The 26,173-nt window shown below is 47.3% G+C and overlaps 1 protein-coding gene across 1 annotated transcript in view; it reads left to right on the forward strand.

Annotated features, from left to right (window-relative positions):
- The window catches only part of RUNX3 (RUNX family transcription factor 3), an 85,583-nt gene extending 63,085 nt beyond the window's left edge, over positions 1-22,498 (forward strand). Inside the window, exons 4-5 of the mRNA XM_056846944.1 lie at positions 9,123-9,287; positions 21,889-22,498. Of these exons, the coding sequence (XP_056702922.1) occupies positions 9,123-9,287; positions 21,889-22,418 (695 nt within the window). The 3' untranslated portion in view covers positions 22,419-22,498. The remainder of the gene's footprint in view (positions 1-9,122; positions 9,288-21,888) is intronic.
- Positions 22,499-26,173: the final 3,675 nt, after the last annotated feature.

The raw sequence follows: 26,173 nt of genomic DNA on the forward strand, positions 1-26,173 counted from the left end.
CCAACTGAAATCCCCTGTGCCTTTGAAATGTGTTACTACATTTTTCAGCAGTATTCTTGATGGTGGCTTTTTAGCAATTTTGCAGCATCATGATTTGTGGCAAGACGTGAACTGCTGTCAGGCAGCGGATAGGTGCTGTTTTCATCTAAAGGAGGTGGGAGGTACTAAGCTCAAAAAAGCAGGCAGAAGTAGGATCAGCCAGACAGTGAAATGTTCATGATCAAATCTTTTCTTACTTCAATGATACTGTTCATATGGCCAATTCGGCCCTGAACAATGATCAAATCTTTTCCAAGAGAAATAGCAGCTGCTAGTTGGAAAAGGAAAAAAATCTGTGTGTCCATCTTCTTTCCCTGTTCCAAGACTGCTAATGGATTTGGGGCATCAGTTTTCATTTGCCAAACGGTGCAGGGGTGGAAGAGGAACCCCCCCCCCACTAGGGTTGCCAGGTCCCTCTTCTCAACCGGCAGGAGATTTGGGGGGCGGAGCCTGAAGAGGGTGGGGTTTGGGGAGGGACTTCAATGCCATAGAGTCCAATTGCCAAAGCAGCCATTTTTCTCCAGGTGATCTGATCTCTATCGGCTGGAGATCAGTTGAAATAGCAGGAGATCTGCTACTACCTGGCAATTGGCAACCCTACCCCCCCATGTATCTAGCCCCCATCCAAACTGCGGCTTTGTGTGGCTGCTATTCCTATTGTTTAAATACTGATAGTATCTTTTCATAGATCCCCCAGCATCTTATTTAGTTCGACCCAAAATGCATTTCGTTGTTTAGTTGCATCAGCTTTGCCCTGCATTTTCCAGATAGGGTTGCCAGCCTCCAGATGGGGCCTGGGGATCTCCCAGAATTTCAACTGATCTGCAGACTGCAGAGATTAGCTCCACTGGATAAAATGGCTGCTCTGCAGGATGGACTCTATGGCGTCATGTCCCTGCTGAGCTCCATCCCATCCCCTCCCCTCCCCAAACCCTGCCCTCCCCAGGCTCCACCCCCAAATCTCCCAGAATTTCCCAAACCGAAGTTGGCAACCCTAATTCCAGTTACTTTTTGTAACTAAATAGTTTTCAGTGATTCACTTCTTAAGTTGGTCAAAAAATTCTGAAACAACCTAAATAATCAAGTGGACCTTGTGGCTAATGACATACTCAGACATACCTCCCCAGCATTTCTCAGAAGAAAATGCAGAGATTCATCCTTTCTCAGTGAAAAGCCTCAGAATGTTTTTGCAGATCCTTGTCGGAAAGGAGCTCCAACCTCTTCCTTGATCGTTTTAGGTGCTCTTTCCCGCTCTACGGCAAACTGCTTTTGAGAAAGGGTGACCATCTCATCAGATCAAGTTGCGGTCATGGGCACAGCTGAAGGGCCAACTGGAAAGCTGGCAAATCTCTGTCCCAGCAACCACTTCATGCTTCAGCTTACATAGACACCAGGCCAGGGTTTTATCTTTTCAGCTCTTTTATGATCTGCCTCTGGTCTGAGGTCCGGTTTATGGATTTTATTAGGGTGCTCACTTGTTAGTAAAGTAAAGGTCCCCTGTGCAAGCTCCAGGTCATTCCTGACCCATGGGATGGCGTCACATCCCGACGTTTACTAGGCAGACTGTGTTTTACGGGGTGTTTTGCCAGTGCCTTCCCCAGTCATCTTCCCTTTACCCCCAGCAAGCTGGGTCCTCATTTTACTGACCTCAGAAGGATGGGAGGCTGAATCAACCTTGAGCCGGCTACCTGAAACTGACTTCTGTCAGGATCGAACTCAGGTCATGAGCAGAGCTTGGACTGCAGTACTGCAGCTTTACCACTCTGCGCCACGGGGCTCCTTGTTACTTTAAGCTATTTTTATGCCCCTGGTTTGTTTTTAGTGTCTTGTTTTGTTTTTATGTTGATAATTTATTATTTAAAAAATGATTTGGGGGCATTGTTTTTACTTGTAAGCTGCCTCAAGAAGGACTCTGGGGAGGCAGCATAAAAATTTCCTAAGCAACAAAAGTAATCATTAAACAAAACTTGGGAGCAATGAAGCCAAGAGCTAACAGCTCTGATTTGTTTTGCCACCAGGGGAAGACTGGGAAAGTCACGCCTCTCTCCCATGCCTCCCCATGGAGTAGGGAATGGCTGGTGGCAGCGTCTGCAGGCGTAGGGTTGCCAACCTCCAGGTAGTAGCTGGAGATCTCCCGCTAGTACAACTGATCTCCAGCCGACAGAGATCAATTCACCTGGAGAAAATGGCCACTTTGGCAATTGGACTCTATGGCACTGAAGTCCCTCCCCTCCCCAAACCCTCCCTCCTCAAGCTCCAAAAACCTTCTGCCGGTTGCAAAGAGGGACCTGGCAACCCTATGCAGACGACTGCTGAGGGTCGCCATGCATGAGTTGAATCTGTTCTCATGTTGTAGGGGCTGCCTCCCAAGAGGCAGGACTTGCCTAGGGTCAGGGCAGCTCCTCATGCCTTTGGCCCGCCAGGACTTTTCCCAGCGGACTCCATGGCCAATCTGACCCTGTCTGCTGCTGCATAAAACCTGGAGCAGTCTTCTCAAAACAGTCAAATCTGAAGAAGGCCCAGCCAAGGCGGTGAGTCTTACCTGCTCCATCTGATAACCCTGCAGATCAGCACACATGCCACGGAGGAGCTTCATTTCGATATTGGCCCTTCCCTTCGCTAATTTATTTGTTATTCTCCTGGGCGAGATTGAGTGTTACATGATACGATTATCCCAGTTACAATGCATGTTCCCATCTGTGCAGAGGCGGTATGGGGCTGTTGTTGATACATGCATATCAAGAAATTATGTTAACATCACCCTATAAACCTTTATCTCTCAGCAGCCTTGCTGTGTGTACGCATACATTCAAATAACTAACCAAAGTAATTTCCTCCCATCGAGCCACAAGCTCCCGAGTTCCAATACCAAACTCTCAGCTCTGTTTTGAAGGGCTGCGAACTGGTTCAACTGGCTGTCTATAGAGAGGATCCCCTCCCCTTCCCCCTGCCAAGGAAATACCTAGGCCTTGGCAGGAAATGAAAGTGCTTCTTCACACAATGCATAGTTAACTTGAGTGACTCACTGCCACAGGATGGGGTGATGGCCACTAGTTTAGATGGTTTTTAAAAGAGGATTGGATACATTCATGCAAAATAGGTCCATCAGAGGCCCCTTGCGTTGCAGCGCTTCCGGGTCTAAACCAGAAGTGACGTGGTGCTGTGGGTAGGCGTGCGTAAACGTGTTGCCCGCTGACCTTCAGCTGGTCGACGGGCAGCCAGGTGGATTGGCGGGGGTTTGCCCGCCACCACCTGGCACTTGGCAACCCGATGCTCTATGCAGATGCTGAAAAGCATGCACCATTGTAAGCTCAAAGAGGCATTGCCCACATGGTCATTTTCAACAACCCTTGCACTTCCACAAAGCACATGTTGCAAAAAGGTCCCAGTTGTATGGAAATGCCTGTGTGCATACATTTCTAGGTTAGGGTTGCCAGGTCCCTCTTCGCAACCGGCAGGAGGTTTTTGGGGTGAAGTCTGAGGAGGGCGGGGTTTGGGGAGGGGAGGGACTTCAATGCCATAGAGTCCAATTGCCAAAGCAACCATTTTCTCCAGGGGAACTGATCTCTATTGGCTAAAGATCAGTTGTAATAGCAGGAGGTCTCCAGCTAGTACCTGGAGGTTGGCGACCCTACTCTAGGCGTATAGAGCTCGCTGCAGGTGGCAAGGCCAGCAGGCATAATCCTGCTCCCATCTATCCGTACACTTACGTGCTTTTACACATATGCACAGAGCCCTACATCATTAACAATGAGGCGCCAGTTAAAAACTTCTTTGTTTTAATTACCGAGGCCTTTGGCAATACTTGCTTGATTCATTGCCTCTCCCATTTCTTCGCGGATTTTGCTGAGTTTATACATGCGTGTAGTTATTTTTATTCCGCTTGTTGTTTTTAATTGCTGTGAATTGTTTTTAATCTTTGCTGTGAATCAGCATAAAGGCCTGGATTAAGCGGCAAGGGAGAATGCAAATCCCTAAAGTTGTTACCTAAATATCTAAGCAGAATTTTAAATATAGCCGTTGTGATTCTCATTTTCACTCTAAAAGAAAAAAACAATTTCTGGAAACCGCACTCGGTATCTAAGCAAATTTGCATCTAAAAATTTTGGCAACTGCTCCAGTAGGATGTTGTTTTCTGGGACTGGCAGGGGGGGGGGACAGTTGAGTCTGTGGTACAGTGGAACAGAATGTGGATTGTGTATAAAAGGTCTTTGCAGACTTGAGTTGTTTCAAAAAGAGGATCTCAGGTAGTCGCTTCCGACTCATGGCGACCCTATGAATCAGTGTCCTCCAGAACGTCCTATCCTTAACAGCCTTACTCGGATCTTGCAAACTGAGGGACATGGTTTCCTTCATTGAGTCAATCCATCTCTTGTTGGGTCTTCCTCTTTTCCTGCTGCCTTCCACTTTTCCTAGCATGATTCTCTTTTCCAGTGACTCTTGTCTTCTCATAATGTGACCAAAGTACGACAGCCTCAGTGTAGTCATTTTGCTTTCTAGGGTCAGTTCGGTCTTGATTTTATCTATAACCCGCTGATTTGTGGCGATTTTTTGGTGGCCCACGGTATCCGTAACACTTCCCTCCAACGCCACATTTCAAAGGAATCTACTTTCTTCCTAACTGCTTTCTTCATTGTCCAGCTTTCACACCCATACATAGTAATAGGGAATAGTTTGGCATGAATTAACTTGAGCTCAGGTAGTGGGGTTTGAGAAAGACCTTTTCTCAGCCAGAGATGCAGGATAGCTGCTCCTAGTTGGAGTAGAACAGGCGTCTCCAACCTTAGTGAGCCTGTGGACCATTTTGGAACGTTGAGGACAAGTGGTGGTGGTGGGTGCCATCACAAAATGGCTGCCATCAATGGGTGGGACCAGTCACAGAATGGCTGCTGGGGGGGAGGGCTGGGACTAAATCATAATGTTGGGAGGTTCTGCAAGGATTCAAGCCAAGTGCCCTCCTATAAGGGGGACAACTTTTCTGACTGGGTGCTCCACACAGACACAGAGGTGAGGCCTCCTACTCTTCTAGAGCACCTCCTCCTGGGGTTGCCAGGTCCCTCTTCGCCACCAGCTAGAGATTTTTGGGGCAGAGCCTGAGGAGGGCGGGGGTTTGGGGAGGGGAGGGACTTCAGTGCCATAGAACCCAATTGCCAAAGCGACCATTTTCTCCAGGTGATCTGACCTCTATCGGCTGGAGATCAGTTGTAATAGCAGGAGATCTCCAGCTAGTACCTGGAGGTTGGCAACCCTACCTCCTCCACAAAGGAAACCCAGGATCAGCTCTCTGCTTTGAGGAAAAGATGTTTTGTGGAGGAAGCAAGTGAGTGCCAGGAAACACATTGGTGGGCACACTGATGCCCTAGGGCACATTATTGGGCATCACTGGAGTAGACTGTACTGGTTTGGAGAGGACAACATGATGTGTGGCTGTTTCGGTAGAAGCTGTAGCTCAGAGGGAGAGCAGAGTGATGGAGGTGCTAGGTTTGGATCCCTGGCATCTCCACTGAAAGAATCTCAGGTAGTAGAAGACCTTTACTTGAGAGCTACGACTACCCAAAGTAGACCATAGTGAGCTGAGCTCTGTATAAGGCAGCTTCTGTTGACTTTCTTGAAGGGAAGTGTTCTGAACATTCCATGTTGCATTTTCCCTGTTTTCACTCTGCATTTGTGCCAAGTCGCTCTCCCAAAAACCCCAACGTGCTTTACATTATTGCCTACGGTGTCAGATTCATCCTTACATATGGAAGACAGTTTGTGTGTTTGATGGAGCTTTTTGTTGTTTGGGGGGCAGAGGATACTTGACATGCTCAAGTCATGATGTCACGGTGGCCTGCATGTAGATTCCTATCTTGGTTTAAACCATCCTTGTGGACACAAAGTCAGCAAATTCCGTAGCAAATTGTCTGTTTATCGGTTCGATCCCACCCCACCCCTGCTGTGATATAAAGCAGAGTCTAGCATTCATATATATAATTTGTTGCAGGATAAATATTGGAGGTGCAATCCATCATTTGCTGGTACTTTTCATATCTTTTAGATATGCTGTAGGATACAGATCTTTTGAAGAACCATGGTCCAGTTTGTTAGTGAAATGGTTTCTGAAAGACTATGTGGATCCTTCAGACACGGAGCTACTTTAACTTCAGATATGGAGCAAATGTTCACTGCAGCCAAGATGGTTATAGCAGTGACCTGAAAAAGGGAGAACTGCCCTCTGTTAACAAACGATTCAGTAAAATCTGGTGTACTGCTTTATTGACAAGACTAATATATTATCTGAGAACTTGAAGGAGCAATTTATTAAAAAGCAGGTAAATTTAATGAGCACCGCATACTTTTTTTTACATTCCGGAATGAGAAAATGTGAGAAGATTTATGCAGTTGCTTTTTATGATTCGCTGTAGATTATTCAGTTTCTTGTGTACGAATTTTTCTCTCCCCCCCCCCTTGGTTTGGATATATACATACGCTTTGTGCATATATAAGTAACAATAAAATAAATTAAAATGCTGTCGTATTCTAGCTGAGGGGATAGTTTAGTATTATGCTTGTTAGTGTTCTGATGTTCTGATATAAGGAACAATTTTGCAGCTGTTAAGGCTACCCTTAGGTTTGCTCGATCACCTATGATGAAGCAGAATCTCCTCCAGGTGAGCCTGGCATGGAAGCTTGGGAAAGGGTAGTTAACTTCCCCCTCCCACAGTGAGTAGAGAGGCAGTGTAGTATAGTAGACCAAGTGCTATGCTAGGACTGGGGAATCCCATGTCTGAATCTCCCCTTTGTGACTTTGGGCTAGTGTTCTCTTTCCCCACTAAGGGAAAAATGCAAGGTATATATAGCTCTAAATAAATAAACAAAATATAGTTCTTAGTTAAGTACAGAAAGGCTCCATTGTTTGTTCTTTCCTTGCAGCGCAATGTTGTGGGGTCATTACAGCACAGCCTCGCTGAACATGAATGCAAAAGCAGAAATGGGGTTTGGGGTTAATACTTTGAGAGAAGAACAGATATGTTTTCTCATTCAGACAAACATTTTTTTTTAACCCACTGAGCTGAAGCTGATGGTTTTTCCAGGTGAGTATTCTGTCCAGCCATTCACTGGGTGTATCATAATGAAAGACTCAAACAGTGGTATAATACCTTGCTCTGTAGTATACACACTTCCACATTTCTGTCCCACTAAGGGCTCTGGCCAAACTAGTTTTACAAGTTTTTGGAGGGTGCAAAAACCTGCTGAACCTGTTGAGCTGAAGATCACAGTAGAGTTTGGGGTGGATCCAAATGCACACGTCCACTAGCAATCATTGGTTTTATTTCATGGCCTACAAGTATCTGGGAAATTATCAGGCAAAAGCTGATCACAGTAAGTCCCATTTATAGGGCTGTTATGCATGTCCTATTCTCGCTAGATTGATTGCTGTATGAGATCGCGACTTTTTTAATGTTCTACATTTTGGGGGAATCATTGGTTCAGGCTCTATTCATGATTTCCCTGTTTATACGGAGGTTATATGAAGAGCTTTGCTTTGAAAGTGAGACCTAATCGGATTGACTCTATGTGCAAAAAGCTTTTCCCGAATTTGTTGTCGATGCAAATGCATGCTCCCATTGTATCTACCATGCTAATCCGTGCCCCCTCTATCCCACATGTTCTCTCCCCGCCTTCCACTTCCCGTCTGCATTTGCCAGTGAGGTGTATTGGTTAAGAGTGGCAGACTCTAATCTGGAGAACTGGGTTTGTTTCCCCTCTCCTCCACATGAAGCCTGCTGGGTGACCTTGGGCTAGTCACAGTTCTCTCCGAACTCAGCCCCACCCACCTCACAATGTGTCTTTTGTGGGGAGGGGAAAGGAAGGCGATTGTAAGCCGCTTTGAAACTCCTTAAAGGTAGAGGAAAAGCGGGGTATAAAAACCAACTCTTCTTCTTCATTGTATTCGTTACATTTTCTATGCAATGTACTAACATTAGTTCGTTGGTTTGCTCATTTGTTGTGAAGCCAAGTGCCCTTGTAACTTTGAGACTGAGTGCACTAAATGATGCCTCTCCCACAGCGCTTTTCTCCCCCCGAGATGCCCTTCTCTTTCCTCCCCTCTCCACTGAAAATATGTTGTTTGCCAATATTTTTCCCTTTATGTAGTGCATTAGTGTTGGTACGGTGATTTGATGATGAGTCCTGAACTAGCGCCCTTGTATAAAAATTATTGTTTGACCTAATCTTTTAAAGGGCTGCAAGTGATGCCTCTTCTCCTGCAGATGGGGGAGGTTGTGGATCCCAAAGGAATGTCCACGTGTCCTTCTTTTCTCCCTGCTTACCCCCCCTTCCCCTGGCAGAAGTTTAAATCCCTCTTTCCTCCCCTCTCCACTGAAAATATGTTGTACACTAATATTTTTCCCTTTGTGTAGTGCATTAGCCAGCGTGGTGTAGTGGTTAAGAGTGGTGGTTTGGAGCGGTGGACTCTGATCTGGAGAACCGGGTTTGATTCCCCACTCCTCCACATGAGTGGCGGAGGCTAATCTGGTGAATTGGATTTGTTTCCCCACTCCTACACATGAAACCTCGGGCAAGTTACAGCTCTCTTAGAGCTCTCTCAGCCCCACCTACTCACAGGGTGTCTGTTGTGGGGAGGGGAAGGGAAGGTGATTGTAAGCCAGCTTGATTCTGCCTTAAGTGGTAGAGAAAATCGGCATATAAAAACCAACTCCTACTACTACTATTCCTTCTTCTTCTTGTGAGGCACCCTGATTTTATCTTATTTTATCGATAGTGAGTATCATTGTTAAAACGCATGCACAATTTTCTTTTTTAAGTTGTGTTGGGTTTCTGATGCTGCCCGCAATGACATGTGTGCTGACATATACAACAGGGAAGATCAGCCCCCTGAATGCCAGAATCTATGCAGAACAGAGAAAAAACTGAGCTACTGCAGGGGAACAGGCCACTGGCATTTAATCAGGATTATTTTGAGCCCCCCTACAAATTGGGGGTCATGGTTGTGGGTCTGCGCCCAGCAACTCCTTCGATTCATTTTTATGAAGCCATTGATTCCACAGTGAAAAAAATCTTTACCCTACTTAACATTGCAGGGCACAGACAGAAGCTTGAAGAGCAAACCAAATCCTTCCCTGATCGCTTTGGGGATCTGGAAAGGCTGCGGCACTCCATGAGAGTCACTCCCACAACCCACAACCCTCGCGGATCCTTGGGCACGCCTGGTCACTTTGGAACGCAAGCGCAGAGTCAGATACAAGGTAAGAGGGCTGGGTTCCTCAGCAGCAGTGAAATTCTTGGCAGATCGTCCTGTTGCCAGCCCCGAAGCTGGCCGAGTTCTCGGTTTTAATCTGGATAATCTGAAAACCTGAATGTGGTGCACACGTACACCTTGGCTGGCCGGCTTCTTGGCTTGAGTCCTCTGTGGGATGCCAAGGACCAGATTGTGTGTCTTGATCATTGCTAGGGTTGCCAACCTCCAGGTACTACCTGGAGATCTCCTGCTATTACAACTGATCTCCAGCCAACAGAGATCAGTTCACCTGGAGAAAATGGCCGCTTTGGCAATTGGATTCTATGGCATTGAAGTCCCTCTCCTCCCCAAACCCTGCTCTCCTCAGGCTCCACCCCAAAAACCTCCTGCCAGTGGCAAAGAGGGGCCTGGCAACCCTAATCATTGCACGTGAGCGTGTGATAGCCTCCAACAGTCCCTATTTACCAGGATCATGCCCCGTGTTCTTGCACCTGTCCCTGCTAAATCACAGGCTTTCTGAAGTCATACTCAGGGCAACATCCAGTGTCTTCTAAACAGAAAAAAAGAGAGAGAGACAAAACCACCAGTGTTCATTTGGGTCCAGGGTAGGACTGCCAACCTCCAGGTGGGACCTGGAAATATCCTGGAATTACACCTGATCTCAGGAATACAGAGATCAATTCCTCTGCAGAAAATGACTGTTCTGGAGGGTGGACTCTATGGCATTATACCACACCAATGTCCTTCCCCTCCCCAAATGCCACGCTCCCCAGGCTCCACCCCAATTCTCCAGGAATATCCAAACCCAGAGCTGTTAGCCCTAGCCCAGGGAGACCTTAAAGCTCACCGGGGAAGTCGGCAATTCCCTCCGAGTCTAACCTGCCTCACAGGGTTGTTGTGAGAATGGCAATGGGGAAGGACATTGTGAGTGCCACCCTGAGCTCTTTGGAGGACATTTATGATCAAGAAGCCTGTCAAGATCCATCAGTCTAGTCTGGGGCTGATACTTGTCCTCCAGGGCTCGCGTCCCACGTAGAACCAGCATCGTCTTTCTCCAACCATAATTTTATCTATCTGCCCACTTTGACCTCTTGCGAACGCCAGAATCTGATGGCGTGCAGGTAGCTTGACTTCATACATGCCCTACTGGGCTGTCAGAGGAAACAGAACATGCCTGCTTTCTGCAGGACGTTCCTTATGCTCCGCTTTACTCACGAGGGGTCCCTGCCGAAGGAGGGCAGGCTCAATCTTATTTCTTATTAAAATTCGATTCGCCGAGCTCTCGTAGGTACAGATTTGGCAGGTGAGCGTGAGCTGAACTGCCAGCTTGACACTTGCTTTCAAAGCCAGCCTCGTGTTTTGAATTTTCCCTGTATAGTGAGGTGCGGTGTTCTGTCTGGGCTGCCAAATCTTCGCCTCGCTTTCTTAGTTCCTTTCCGTCTCTCTTTTTTCTCTCTCTTTTGCCCTCAGGATTTACTCTCTGAGCTAGAATCACTGAACCGAGGCTAGGCATCCCACAAAACATGCCGAGGCTCTCCCTTCTGCCTCCTCTGGGCTCTTCGAGACATTATGTTGTTTCTGGATGCTCCTTTGAACAGCAGAGATGGCATTTTGTTTCAGGCCGTAATCACCTTCACGAGCTGCTAACTTTCCGCAAATACCTCATTTTAGGGATAATCCGTTTGGGCCTTAGATAACTAAAAACTGTGAACACCACCAGTCTGTTGGGAGATACACATAAATTAAATAATTTAAAGCCTCCTGTGAGCTCAAAGTAGCCACCCTCACACAGGGGGCTTCCTGCTGCATCTCTGTATGAGTCACTGCTGTGATCTCGCTTTGTTCCTAATGGCCTCTGCTGGGCTGGGTGATTCGCCCACTTCTCTGTGTTGGGTGTGAATGGGTCATTTGGTCTTTGATGAAGAGATGCCGCAGAATGACTTATCGTCAGAGGAGGCTGCCTGTTGTGTCTCTGCATTAATCACTGAATTGCCTTCTCTCATTTCAGTCAGGAGATATGTTCAGACCAATGACTCATACTAAAACCTCCCAAGGAGACTTGCCTTTGTATCTCTGCATGACTCTGGGCTTGGTTTCTAACCAGTTACTGGAAATCCCAGTTAACTGGAAAAGAAGCAAACTCCAGTTCATTGAAGTGCCTGCATTCAGGAATTGTAAGAGATTAGACTGAAGACTTCTGAAAGCAGGAAGTGTTTGGTGGCACTCCATTCAGGAGGAGGGAAGGGAACAGGAGGCCAGTTTGTAATCCCCACGGCTCTCTGACTTTGCAACATGACATACAGGCCTTATAGTGGGGAGGAAAGGTGACCCTGGGAATAGAGTTGCGAGGTCCCTCTTCGCCACTGGTGGGGTTTTTGGGGCGGAGCCTGAGGAGGGAGGGGTTTGGGGAGGGGTGGGACTTCAATGCCATAGAGTCCAATTGGCAAAGCGGCCATTTTCTCCAGGTGAACTGATCTCTGTCGGCTGGAGATCAGTTGTAACAGCAGGAGATCTCCAGCTAGTACCTGGAGGTTGGAAACCCTACCTGGGAAGCTGTCTTCAGTACTAAGGAACAGTCTTGGAACAGGGTGAAAGAATCGTAGAATCGCCCTGGGCACGCACATGGTGAATTTCCCTCACGATTGTGTGAGAGTTCTGAGAGAGTGGGCTTCCAGGAAAGCCCACAGCCTGGCTTCTCCCTTTTAAGAAGTAAATCCCTGATTATATACATCCAGCAAGCACTTTGAAAAGCTGCATCGTAAGCCTCCGAAAGGCCTGCCACATGCTTAAATAACCATTTCTTAATGACTGAAAACATCTGCGAGCTGGGCAGCAGCGACATGGTTTTCCAAAGGAAATTAAAGAAAGAATTTAGGAAAAGTGAATACGCTGTGTGTTGTACTTTCTTTTTCAAAGGACAGAAGGAAGCAATATGGTCTGGCTGGCTTGTTTTTCTGGGTCTTTAGTCTTCAATTATGTCTATCTATCTATCTATCTATCTATCTATCTATCTATCTATCTATCTATCTATCTATCTATCTATCTATCTATCTATCCATCCACCATCCATCCATCCATCATCTAATGTTCATCCTGCCCTTTCTCAAATGAACTTCAGGCCACCTACAAAGTTCTACCCCTCCTCCATTTTATCCTCAAAACAACCCTGTGAGGTAGGTTGGGCTGAGAGAGAGTGACTGGTCCAAGGTCACCCAGCCAGCTTCCATGGCAGAAGAAGGATTGGAACACACACACCCAGCCCAGCACCCTAACCACTACACCACACTCTCCCTATTGTAAGTTATAACACGATAATGTGTTGTGATGCTAATAGGCTGATAGGCTTCAACTTGTAGCAATGACTCCCAGGGGTCAGCAATTGGTGGCCACTGGGCCAAGTCTGGCCCCCTGGGTGGGCTCTGACCAGCCCCTTGGTAGCCAAACCAGAAGTGAACATGGGTAGGGTTGCCAGGTCCCTCTTCACTACCAGTGGGAGGTTTTTGGGGCGGAGTCTGAGGGGGCGGGGTTTGGGGAGGGGAGGGACTTCAATGCCATAGAGTCCAATTGCCAATGCAGCCATTTCCTCCAGGGGAACTGATCTCTATCTGCTGGAGATCAGTTGTAATAGCAGGAGATCTCCAGCCACCACCTGGAGGTTGGCAACCCTAGGCAGCAGGGATGGATGGAAATGGCGTCACTGTGATGCCTTGATGTCATTTCCAGCTGAAACACTGGAAGTAACATCACTGCATTAAGGCGCCTGTATAAGAACCTAGGAATCCAGCGGATTCCTAGGGTGTCACCCTGATGTGGCACTATCAGTTCTGCCTTTTCAGCCGGAAATGATGTCAAGGCATTGTGTGACACCATTTTCCCCACCTTATTTCCCCCTGCTTCTCACTTAAGCAGCAGTGCAGACCAGGGAGGATGGACGGGTAAGCGCCACCCTGGGCAGGTTAGGCTGAGAGATAGAGAGAGTAATTGGCCCAAGGGTATGCAGTGAGCTTCATGGCTGAATGAGGGATTTGAATCTGGTCCTCCCCAATCCTGTTCTGGCATTCTAACTGCTGTAGGGTTGAATCTGGAACCTGTGTGTGTTCAGTCCTCACAGAACTCTTTGTGGGGACTCTCCTGTGATTGGCAGGCTGTACACTTCCTGCTGGCATTGGCATTACACTGATACAATGCCAGGGCACCCTGGCCCTGAGGCCTCCAGATATACCAGTGTAGGGCTTAATATCTGAACCAGTTCAGAAGCAGGGTTAAAAATGCATTGATGAGGACTTAGCAAAGGTCATCCTTCAAGTTATCATGTCTAAGCAGGAATATAAATCCTAGCCTCCCTAATGTAAGCCCAGCAGCCCGTGAAGGACACCACACCGGTTCTGGAGTTGGTAACATGCTCGTTCAGGGAGACTGCAACTTCCTCTAATTAGAAAGGTTGTTTAAATTGAATGGGACCGTTGGTCTTCTAGATGGCAGCTAACCAAGATCTCATAGGGTTTTCCCATCCCCATTCCATGAGGAATCCTGTTAACTGGAAATGCCGTGGATCATAGTATCTGGTACACTTTGTCTAAGGAACTATGGGTGGAATACATTATTTCCCCCTCCCCTTCCACTTCATCCTTCTCAGCATCCCTTTGGGGTTGACTTGGGCTTGGCCTGGAAAGCGTGTCACCATCTCCAAGGTCACCCAGCCAGCTTCATAGCTGAGCAGGGTTTTGAACCCGGCTCTCCCAGTCGTGCATGCGACACAGTAACCTCCGAACCACACTGTATCCCTATCCGCAAAGCATATGCTCCGTCGCTGAACTATGACCTCCGCTCATTTTGCTTCCAGATGAGAAAAACAAAGCCCCCCCCCTTAGTTTCCTCCCTTTGCTTCTCGGAATCCATTAGGTCTACGAAAGGCCTTGATTTTCTCCGAGGCTGGTATGAAAACAGAGACGATCTTTTGTTGCGTTGGGGTTTGTTTGATCTGGACAGGGTCTGCGAAGCTTGAAACCCAAATTGCGCACTGCTTGGCAAAGAGAGAAGGCACTGGCGGCCACGATTTTTTTAAAAAAAAGCTGACAATGAGTAGCAAACATGACGCCCTTTTTGATGCCACTGACCTCCGTCACCCCCAACAAGACAGAGAGAGTGGTCAGCCCCCAGGAGGCCGCGAAATTACACCCGTTGGGACGCTGACTCCGGGTTCAACAGGCATTCTTCGCTTCCCAGTTCTCCGATCCAAAGTGCTGCCATTTCCGTTGATAGATCGGGTCAGATATTTGGAGCGCGCGGGCCCACGGCTCAGCGCTCACAATGGCGAAATTCTTACCTCTAAATGGGCTTATTCAGTTAAGGCAGCAGCTGGTACGGTTTCGAGAAGAAAATAAACATTTCTTTCAAATATTTTGATTGGCAGCGCGACAAGCAAAATACTCGCCCTCGGAATTGCCAGGGCCCGAGGAAAGAAGCAAGGCGGGGAGGGGGATCTAGAAATACAAGTCAGGCGGTAGTTTTTTTTTTAAAGGGGGGAAAAATTCAGAGCCATAAAACTCTGTGGTGGCTTTTACTTTAGCCAGTGAATTCTGTGCGCAATTATGCTGCGTGCAAGAGGGGGAAATAACCACTGCCAGCTCTTCCGGCTGCAAAGAGAGCAAAGAGGCAAAAGACAGTAAAAACATAAAAAGTCTGAACTCCTCTTATCATCAACTCACAAAGCAGAAGGGGGCTGTAGCCTCTGGTAGTGGATTTGCAACATTTATGGCACTAACATATTTACATATGAGCTCGCACACGAGGCCTTTCATCTGCAGAACAGAATAATTTGGGGCTCTGCATCTGATTTGTGTGTGTTTTTGTGGACAGAAAATGCCGCGGAAGCCATTTGTTTGAAGAGCATGCTTTGGCATCCCATTATTTATTTATTGAATACATTTCTATCCCATCCTTCCTCCAAGCAGCTCAGGGCAACAGACATGATTCTTTCCCCCACCCCATTTTTATCTTCACAACAATCCTGTGAGGTGGGTTAGGCCGAGAGTGTGTCACTGGTCCATAGGCTTACCAGGTCCCTCCTCTGCTCCGGCAGAAGGTTTTTGGGGCGGTGGCAAGGTATGATCGTGCGCGAGCACCGACGCAATCACGTCACTTCCGGTTTACACCCGGAAGTGCTGCATCACTGGGAGTTTGAGTGGTAAGCGGCCCCTTGCGATGTGGCGCTTCTGGGTGTAAACTTGAAGTGACGCAGCGCCGTGGTTAGGCACGTGTGCACGCGTTGCCCGCCGACCTTCAGCTGGTTGGTGGGCAGCCAGGTGGATCGGCAGGGGGTTGCCCGTCTCCACCTGGAAACCCTACTGGTCCAAGGTCACCTGGTGAGCTTCCATGGCAGAGTGAGGATCTGAACCTGAGCCGTCCAGATCCCAGTCCAACTCTAACCATTGCCCTATACTACTGCCTTCTACTGTGTCAGACCATTGGTCCATCTAGTTCAGTATTGATGCCTTTGATTGACAGGAGATTTCTGGGGTATTTTCTTGGACACATGAAGCTGCCTTCTACTGAATCAGACCCTTGGTCCATCAAAGTCAGTATTGTCTACTCAGACCAGCAGTAGCTCTCCAGGGTCTCAGGCTGAGGTCTTTTCACATCACCTACTTGCCTAGTTCCTTTAACTGGAGATGCTGGGGATTGAACCTGGGACCTTCTGCATGCCAAGCAGATGCTCTACCACTGAGCCCCTGGGTTTAACTAGTCAGTACACAGAGGTATCTATTTTGATACCACCTGGAAGTTGGCAACCCTAGCTTACCTCTACCCATACCAGTAGGCACATACCAGCCAGTTGCAAGAAAAGAGCTCTGTAGGCCAGAGATCTACCCGGAACATTTTGTCTAGCGCTCTCTTTCACTCACATGCTTAATTTTGTTTTGTTTTGCAAGCCGTCAGTAATTAGCACATTTACACTGTCGCTTTTATATTAGCAGCCGGTGTCGATTGCCAAGAGCTGCAAGCACAGACTCGTAAAATTTGGTCTATCCAAAAACTTTGGGAGTGTGCTAAGAGAGGAAAAGAAAGGGGAAATGTGCCCTAAGCACTCAGCTTCTTCTTTTTTTAATTTCAATTTGCTCTTTATGGAATACTATTTACAGCCACATGAAACAGGAGGAAGGAATGCTAAGCTCTCTCTCTGCTCATTCGGCGGAGAGGTAAATGGCGCCGGGTTGCTGTTTATTTCAAGATAGCCATCTGCTGGCGTTCTCAGAACCAGCATCGCCTCGGAAGAAGTGGAGGAAGATAGAACAGGGTGAAAAGCACAGGGACGATCCAGAGAGAACGCTAAATGGTTCAAAAGGTTAGAATAGGCTTTGGAAAGGAGCAAAGAGGAGGGCGGCCGGCCACTGCCCGAGTTAGCGGAAGCAATTTGCCCTACTGTGTTTCATTACTATTTTATTATATTTATTCTGTCACTTTCCTACTGAAAGTATTCCAGAGCCACGTGCAGTTATTCACAGAGCAATCCTAAGCGGAGTTGCATGCTTCTAAGCCCGTTGTAATTGACTACTTAGGATTGCACTGTCAGGTTCGCAACGCAAGCAAGAAAAACACAGCACTCTTCTCAAGTTGATACTGAAAAATCACATTTTGCCCTGGTTCCACCTCGCCAGATTCCTGTTTGGCCTCCATGGTTGTTCCAGAAGATTCTGCCCTGCGCACCCCACCCCACCCCACCCCCATTCCTGGCCTTGTCCAAAAGTCTGGGCATTAGGGTTGCCAGGTCCCTCTTCACAACCGGCAGGAGGTTTTTTGGGGTGGAGCCTGAGGAGGGCGGGTTTTGGGGAGGGGAGGGGAGGGATTTCAATGCCATAGAGTCCCATTGCCAAAGCAGCCATTTTCTCCAGGTGATCTGATCTCTTATCGGCTGGAGATTGGTGGTAATAGCAGGAGATCTCCAGCTTGTACCTGGAGGTTGGCAACCCTACTGGGCATTTGAAACCAAGCACAGGTTCTCCTTTTCAACTGAAGACCGCATGATAGGTTATGATTTACTTTATTATTTTATTTAGAAAACGTATATGTCACCTCTCCAGAGACCCACTCAAGTCAGTTGGCCGTGTCATCATTCAAACAGCAATGTAGGAATTATCAGTATTTTTAAACGACAAAAAAAGACCCAGCATGGTGACATCACTTCTGGGTTAGTGCCAGAAATGACATTGTGGCATCGGAGCAATGCCGATTCCCCCACCCCGTTTTGCTCCTGCTGCTTAATAGGGGTCTGGAGCATGAGTTCTCCCTCCAAGGTGGGAGAGTCTTGGCCCGGTAATGTGTGAAAATGGGAAGCTTTCATGGCATGAAGATAAAGAACATTACCTGGCATTCCCTGCAGATCAAGCTGATATTAAAGGGGCATTTTAAGAGTTTAAGAGTTGGCAATCCTAGTCCCAGGCCATTTTAACATCCTTGGTGCCTCCCTTGGTGATAGGGTTGCCAGCTCTGGGTTGGGAAATACCTGGAGATTTTTGGGGCAGAGCCTGAGGAGGGCGGGGTTTGGGGAGGGGAGAGACTTCAGTGCCATAGAGTCAAATTGCCAAAGCAGCCATTTTCTCCAGGTGAACTGATCTCTGTCGGCTGGAGATCAGTTCTAAGAGCAGGAGATCTCCAGCTAGTACCTGGAGGTTGGCAACCCTACTTGCTGATGAGACCGTGTCATGCTTGAATATGGCATCTTGTACCACAACCCCCTGGTTGGCAACCTCTATGTCTGGGGTGGAGGGAGAGGAATCCACTACACTGGGCCAGCTTCTTTTTTCTTTCCTCAATGAAATATTACCATTCAGAAGAAGAAGAAAATCTTTTTCCAGTCCTTTTTTTAAGGCTCTTGGGAGCAAAAAGAAACAGAAATAGCATGACCTACATAGTAAGTGAGCTTTTAACGGTGTGTTTATCAGCTCCAGTCCTTCAAGCCTATCGGCACAAACAGACCACCCACACACCGGCTTCAAGGCCTGCCAGAGACTCCAGATTTCCCTCCATGTCTCTGTGTTTGTGTGAGTGTGTGTGTGTGTGTGTGTGCCAAAGCGGATGGACCAGCTAGTTTGGGGACTTGCCGTACGAAGGCCACACTGTCTCTCTGCTACAAAGCCCAAAAGAACAGCTAAACAGTTTTATATCTGTGTTTATAACTGCGTGGGTGGAAATCAAGAATAGAAGCATTTGTATTGCTGTACACCAAAGAGCCCCGTGGCGCAGCGTGGTCAGCTGCAGTACTGCAGTCCAAGCTCTGCCCACGACCTGAGTTCGATCCCGACGGAAGTCGGTTGGCTCGAGGTCGACTCAGCCTTCCATCCTTCCAAGGTCGGTCAAATGAGTCCCCAGCTTGCTGGGGGTAAAGGGAAGATGACTGGGGAAGGCACTGGCAAACCACCCCATAAACAAAGTCCGCCTAGTAAACGTCGGGATGTGACGTCACCCCATGGGTCAGGAATGACCCGGTGCTTGCACAGGGGACCTTTACCTTTACCTTTTTACACACACCCACACACCACAAAGTTATGGCGGCAACCTGGGATGGCCTATGATAGTCACAAATTTAGAGATGTTTTTTTTTTTTTATTGAGAGGCGTTTGTTTTTTGAAACTTACTGATATGGAGATCTGATCAGGAGTGAGAAACTCTAAATCCAAAAATGTCTGGCCCTTTTCAGTCATTGAAAATTTGGTGCTCAAACTTCACCTAAGGGGAGATCAAGCTACCTCATGATCCTCCCAATATGTTTGCTAGCCATTTTGTGTGAATACAGCAACACAGGTCTTTAATGCTTGGCTGTTTCACTCGCCGTCACCCCTCCGAAGACTTCGGGTGTTTCTTTGGATTATGCATGCCGTTTCCGACCATCAGAGGTTGCCTCGCTCTCTCCCTGCGTTTTGTCCCCGTTTTGAGGGACCTGTTTTATCTTGAATTTGAAAGTGGAGGGAAAACTCAGGGAAACACAGTGGGAGAGTGAGGTGACCTCTAACGGTGGAAAACGGCATGCATAATCCAAACGAAGACCCAAAGTCGTCGGAGGGGTGACGGCGAGTGAAACAGCAATGCATACAAGACCACAAATATTTTCCAGCTTCATGATCACGAGCATGTATTCTTCATAAATCTGGGTGTCCGATCAATCATATGTACCAAACCTGGAAAATACATGTATCGTACTATTCACACAGAGTGATGACTGCCCGTATGGGAAGATTGTAGGTGGTGTAAAATACCCTTACTCACGGTTTGAGTGCCAAAATTGTAATGACTGCAAAAGGCTTACAGGAATCTTGAAATTCAGTGGATTTCATGTTACTGTCAGACATCAGCCCCAGAGGTAGCAAAACTTTGGTGTTGCATTCAGACATCATGAAAAATATTGGTTCAGATTATTTATTAATACGGCAAAGCCATTAAAATATTCACATCGATTACAAGATAGAATTAAACGGTGCAGTATCTAAAACTGTGTATGCGTGTGTGTGAATTGCCTTCAAGTCGCAGCCGACTTATGGCGACCCCTTTGGGGGGTTTTCATGGCAAGAGACTAACAGAGGTGGTTTGCCAGTGTCTTCCTCTGCACAGCAACCCTGGTATTCCTTGGTGGTCTCCCATCCAAATACTAAGCAGGGCTGACCCTGCTTAGCTTCTGAGATCTGACGAGATCAGGCTAGCCTGGGCCATCCAGGTCAGGGCATCTAAAACTAGGAGATATATAATTCTTAAATAGATAAATAAATTAGCTAAAAGCTTCAGATTAAAATACCATTCTCTCTTTTAGGTTGGATTGCCAAGCCCCCGCTTTATCTGACAAATCTTGTATATAGAAGCGCAGAATTTAGCTACTTTTTTCATCGTCTGACTATTATGAAAAATATTGGTTAAAAATCAAATCCAGAAATCCTGGGATTCACAGACACACACACACCCTGTGTGGAGACTGAAGACTTCCTGTTACACACAAGAGGAAAGGCAGGAACGTAGGGTGGCCAGATCATCACTGGTGGGAGGTTTTTGGGGCAGAGACTGAGGAGGGTGGGGTTTGGGGAGGGGAGGGACTTCAATGCCATAAAGTCCAATTGCCAAAGCAGCCATTTTCTCCAGGGGAACTGATCTCTATCGGCTGGAGATCAGTTGAAATAGCAGGAGATCTCCAGCTAGTACCTGGAGGTTGGCAACCTTAACCATGGACTTGCATGAGATTTATACCTGTTGAGCAGTCCTGGCTCCTCCTGAAAGTACTTGGACATTCTTGAGAGAGCTAAAAATTCTGTTTTAGAGACCTGCCCTCCCCCCTCCCCCAAGAAAAACATCTCTCTGACCATCCCAGCTTGTGGGTGGTTCAATAAAATGTGGAATATTATGGATAAAAGAATTTGGCCAAGCTCAAATAAAACAGGACATCTGTGGATGGGCATTTCTTTTGCTTTGCTTGGTGTTAAGAGTGGGAAATTTCAGCCACGAGCTTACTGGAAGTTATCCTATACAAGCCATGCTGAGATGAAGTGGATTGCACAGGACCAACGCCCAGTGGCTGGTGCCTGTAAAATCTTGATGGTAACTCTCAGCAATACTTTGCTTCTGCTAGGCAAAGTAGGCTTCCTTTTTATTTGACAAATTCATGGGGGAGAGGTCTGCCAAGGGCATAGAATCATAGAGTTGGAAGGGACCACAAGGGTCATCTAGTCCAACCCCCTGCACAATGCAAGAAATTCCAAACTACCTCCCCACCCCCACCCCCCCATTGACCCATACTCCATGCCCAGAGGATGGCCCATAAGAAGACTTTCATGATCTGCCTAAGGTCACAGACTCAGTATTGCTGACAGATGGCCATCTAGCCTCTTCTTAAAAACCTCCAGGTAAGGAGAGCTTACCACCTCCCGAGAAAGCCTGTTCCACTGAGGAACTGCTCTAACTGTTAGAAAATTCTTCCTAATGTCTAGACAAAAACTTTTGATTTAATTTCAACCTGATGGTTCTGGTCTGACCTTCTGGAGCAACAGAAAACAACTCAGCACCATCCTCTATAGGACAGCCCTTCAAGTTCTTGAAGATGGTTATCATATTGGCCAGCATCTTAGCTAGGGTTGCCAGATCCCTCTTCGCCACCGGCGGGAGGTTTTTGGGGTGGAGCCTGAGGAGGGCGGGGTTTGGGGAGGGGAGGGACTTCAGTGCCATAGAGTCCAATTGCCAAAGCGGCCATTTTCTCCAGGGGAACTGATCTCTATCGGCTAGAGATCAGTTGTATTAGCACGAGATCTCCAGAGAGTACCTGGAGGTTGGCAACCCTAATCCAAGCCATCCTAGCTTGCTGGAAGCGCTGTGGTGTGCTGCTCCAAAGAATGGAAGAAAATGCTAGATGAGGTTGACGTTTGATATCTCTTTAAGTTTTTTTCCCTGTGATGGGGTGGGGGTATGTTTCAGTTAAGCTGTCATTTCTTTTTGGTTTTTACAAAAATTGGACATTCAAATAGGTCTGCCTTCTTTCTGTCTATTAATGAACCATGTCAGGATCTATGCAACAGGAGACCGCTAAAAATCCCGCCCTACAACATTCTCGTCTCTCTCTTTTCCCCCCAAAACAGGTACGTCTGACCTGAGCCCTTTCTCTGATCCACGTCAGTTTGACCGGTCCTTTTCTGCGTTACCTGGCCTAACCGAAAGCAGGTTTTCGGACACTCGGATGCATTTCGGACCCCCCGGGGCAATGTCTGCCGCCTTCCCTTACGCAGCCGCGCCCACCGCCACTGGAATCGGAGGCATCAGTATGACCAGCATGCCCGCCGCCTCTCGCTTCCACCATACGTACCTTCCCCCTCCGTACCCCAGTTCCACCCAAAACCAGAGTGGACATTTCCAGACCAACCCATCCCCTTACCATCTGTACTACGGTACATCATCCGGGTCATACCAATTTTCCATGGTGGCAGGGGGAGAACGCTCGCCCACACGGATGCTTCCCTCTTGCCCGAGCGCATCAGCTGGCAACAACTTGATTAACCCCAGTCTCGCCAGTCAAAGTGACGGCGTCGAGGCGGACGGGAGCCACAGTAACTCGCCGACGGCCATGACAGCTACCGGGAGGATGGACGAAGCGGTCTGGAGGCCGTATTGAAAAGGACCAGTAAACCAGCCGCCTTTCGCTTTCCCTGAATTAAAATGCCCAACAGTGTGCTATGTTAAGGATTAAAATGAGTGGGTCGTTGAAAAGGGAGCCACCGCGGTGTGCCCTTAGCAGCGCTGATCCCAAAGATAAGATTGCTCTTGTACAAAATATAGGCAGTTGATTAAGCAAAGACAGACAGCAGACAGGCTGGAGTTTGTATGGATTTCAGAAAGAATAAAAATTTTCTCATTGCTCCTTCAGGTTCCCCCTCAACCGACATCCATTGTGTTCAGTATGTACATAGGAATGTATAGAATGGGTTGCTTTACTCCTTTGTAGGGAGATTTCTGAGTGCAAAAAGCCCTGGTCAATCATCTCAAAGGCCAAAAGGTTTTTAAATAAATATGTGTTTAAAAAGAGAGAGAGAGAAAAGTTTAAGAGTGTTCCAAGATGTTCAGGCTTCAAAGGTTGGATCCTTTCACCCCCTTCCAGCAAACTGGAGCTTATGACTTCCTTCCGCTAAGTCTTCCATCAACAGAGAAAGATGCCCTCCAAAGGAAAATGCCTTTTTCTGATCAAAAAACACTTTTCCCCATCAGAGGAAACCTTCCTATGGCTTTCCTCCTTCTCTGTCGGAGAGAACAGGAGTCATAGTAGAAAGGAGTTACAGGATCCATCCGCAAATACGCTAGTCCTGTTTTCTGTAACATGCAATATTTATCATCACCGGGCAAATATATTAAACCAGTGAATTGGCGTTGGGGCCTCCGATTACTGAAGATAGCTCAGAACAGCCCCAGTGCTGTTATGCCCTGCCCCACTCTCCTAGACATCAGCAGCCCCACCAGGATGCAGGGTTAGCTGGTTGCCTCATGTGGTGGCTATGGGGCATTATTAAAGGCACCTGTGGGGGGGGGGAGGCAGCTCTGAACCACGGGGCTGAAGACACTGGGAAGTTATCCCATTGAAGGGAACGGAGCGGCTGTCCGTGCCAGTGAGTCTTGTGCCAAAGGACTTCCCAAGTGGAATTTGGTTCTCCTATTAATTAACCTCGGTGGTGGGGCATCATTTTGGATTTCCTGCCTCCAGAACCAAATTGTCTTGGTCTGAGCTTGTGACTCCGCAGTCGTTTGACTACGAACAACCCCCACCCACGCCGAAAAAACCTCTCTTGATATGCCAGAGCCAGCCAACTGGGTTTGAAATGGCATGCATGATTTTCCAGCATTGTTCTGCAGTACCAATGCAGCTGGAGTTGTACTGACTAGCTGTCCAAGAGGAGCTTGGTGTTCATTATTTAATTCTATTTAAGATATTTATAACTCACTTTTCTACGATTTTGCCCCAAGCATCCTGCAGATCAAAAATCAAAACCATGGCCGCTGGGGCGGAAAATTAAATTGTTAGAAGGTCTCAAACAGTAGCAGAACAGCTGCAAAGCTATCAGCAACAATAACAACAAAACCCCTCTTAGGCAGGAAAACAACAGCATTTTGGAGAGCAGTCCTAAGCAAGACTATTCAGGAGTAAGTCTCATTCAGTGGGGCTTGCTCCCTGGATAATGTTCTTAGGATTTCAGCCTTTTTCTGGTGTCCGAATGATGGTACAAATGGAACCAGGTTTATTCTGTGGGGTGATATTGAAGATGGGCCATTGGTATATTCTTTCTGCCCTGCCACCCCACCAAAAAGCCAACTGGACCACCTGCACACAACATGAAGTGCTGCAATACACTCACGGTCACATAGGCCCAGTTCTCACTTACATGGTCAACCTGACGGCTCATTTTCCACATGGAGGGAATCTTCATGGAGGTAGTTGTGAGTTTCCTGCATTGTGAAGGGGGTTGGACTAGATGACCCTGGTGGTCCCTTCCAACTCTATGATTCTTCGTGTGGTGGAGCGTTCAGTTATGTGAGGTCCCCACCTAACCTTTGAAGTGGTATAGCCCGGCCACTACCTCAGTGAGATGAACAAGACCATAGTGTAGCATCATAGAAGGTTCACACTTGACCCAAGGACTAGGGTTGCCAACCTCCAGGTACTAGCTGGAGATCTCCCGCTATTACAGCTGATCTCCCGCCGGTAGAGATCAGTTCCCCTGGAGAAATTGGCCGCTTTGGCAGTTGGACTCTGTGGTATTGAAGTCCCTCCCATCCCGAAACCCTGCCCTCCTCAGGCTCTGCCCCTAAAACCTCCCACCAGTGGCAAAGAGGGACCTGGCAACCCTACCCAAGGACATGCATGTGTGGAAGTCTTGTTTCGGTTGCTTCCACATGATGGCCATTTGTTGTTGATTCATTACCACTGCAGAGGCATTCCACATTGGCAATGTAGCAGCCACATGGACATTCCTTTTGCACTTTTCCTGCAGCTACTATTTTCTTTAGAGCCTTCTGATTGCACAGTGGGGGAAATGGTGGCGGAAAGTGAGGATGACTACCATAAAATTATGCTGATGTGGACAGGATGGTCGATCATGCGCACCTTCCCACCCACCCAGTGTGCGAACCCGTCCCGAATGGGGACACAGGAAGTGCAATGGCTTTCCATTCTGGGTAGGGGCCATTGCTAGGGTTGCCAACCAGGTACTAGCTGGAGATCTCCTGCTATTACAACTGATCTCCAGCTGATAGAGATCAGTTCCCCTGGGGGAAGTGGCCGCTTTGGCAATTGGACTGTATGGCATTGAAGTCCCTCCCTTCGCCAAACCCCGCCTTCCTCAGGCTCCACCCCAGTAATCTCCAGGTATTTCCCAACCCGGAGTTGGCAACCCTAGCCACTGCCCACTACAGCGCTTGGGTACCAAGAAGGAAGGAGGCCTTCATTGGTCTGCGTATGATGCTTTCATCAAACTGTATGAAGTTTTCAAACTGTGCCCGTCCATTTTGGGGGGGAAATTCATTGGCCCGCAAAGCTAATACAATGTGGGACAACCCAGTTTTTATATGTTTACATCTGATATTTTAAAAAATTATCTTCATACAAGAGTTTTGCTGTTTTTGCGGTACCTTTCTTTCTGCCTCTAATGAAATCTTGACGGCTGCTCTTTAGACCAAATGAGCGGGGGGGGGAAGCTTCAAATGTTCAGTTTTTGATTTGCACTTGCAAACCACAATAGAAAATGCAGTCTCTGACAGCCCGGCCCTTTCGAGTTTATTGACAGATTGTCATACGGGGGTGTGAAGAGAAACACCTCGCTTCTGTGCAAGTGGTCAGATGTAGAAAAGTTTTGTTTTGTCTTTGCACTATAATAATGCTTCTTTTAAAAAAAAAACCAATTAAAAATGCACAATTGCTTGTACAGGAAAATCTTTCGTTTGGCTCATGGAATATTTAAGTGTTTACTTTGGTCTTTATTTGTTATAATAATATAATTCTTTTCAAAAAGATGCGTCAGTGAAGGATCCCAATTCTTAAATAATTCTTAGAACTTGTGTGTGGAATTTTTTAAAAAAACGGGGAATGATGAGAGGAGAACAAAAATCCAACATTCTGTAGACATGCTTTGTTTATGTTTGGTAACTTTAAAAAAAAAACGGAACTGGTTTTGTTGCTAAATATTTTAAAAGATATTAATAATATTTAAAGGTGTGGGTTTCCGCAAAATTCCAGCCCTACTTGGTGGTACCTCTGTTTTGAAATGTAGCTCCCCTCCCTCCCCCCAAGCCAATAATTTGGAAGCGATCCTAAGCAGGTCTACTTGGGAGTAAGTCCCATTTTGTTTGGTGAGGCTTACACCCAGGAACGTTTTCTTACGACTG

This window comes from Euleptes europaea, chromosome 3, assembly GCF_029931775.1.
Source record: "Euleptes europaea isolate rEulEur1 chromosome 3, rEulEur1.hap1, whole genome shotgun sequence".
NCBI classification, from domain to species: domain Eukaryota; kingdom Metazoa; phylum Chordata; class Lepidosauria; order Squamata; family Sphaerodactylidae; genus Euleptes; species Euleptes europaea.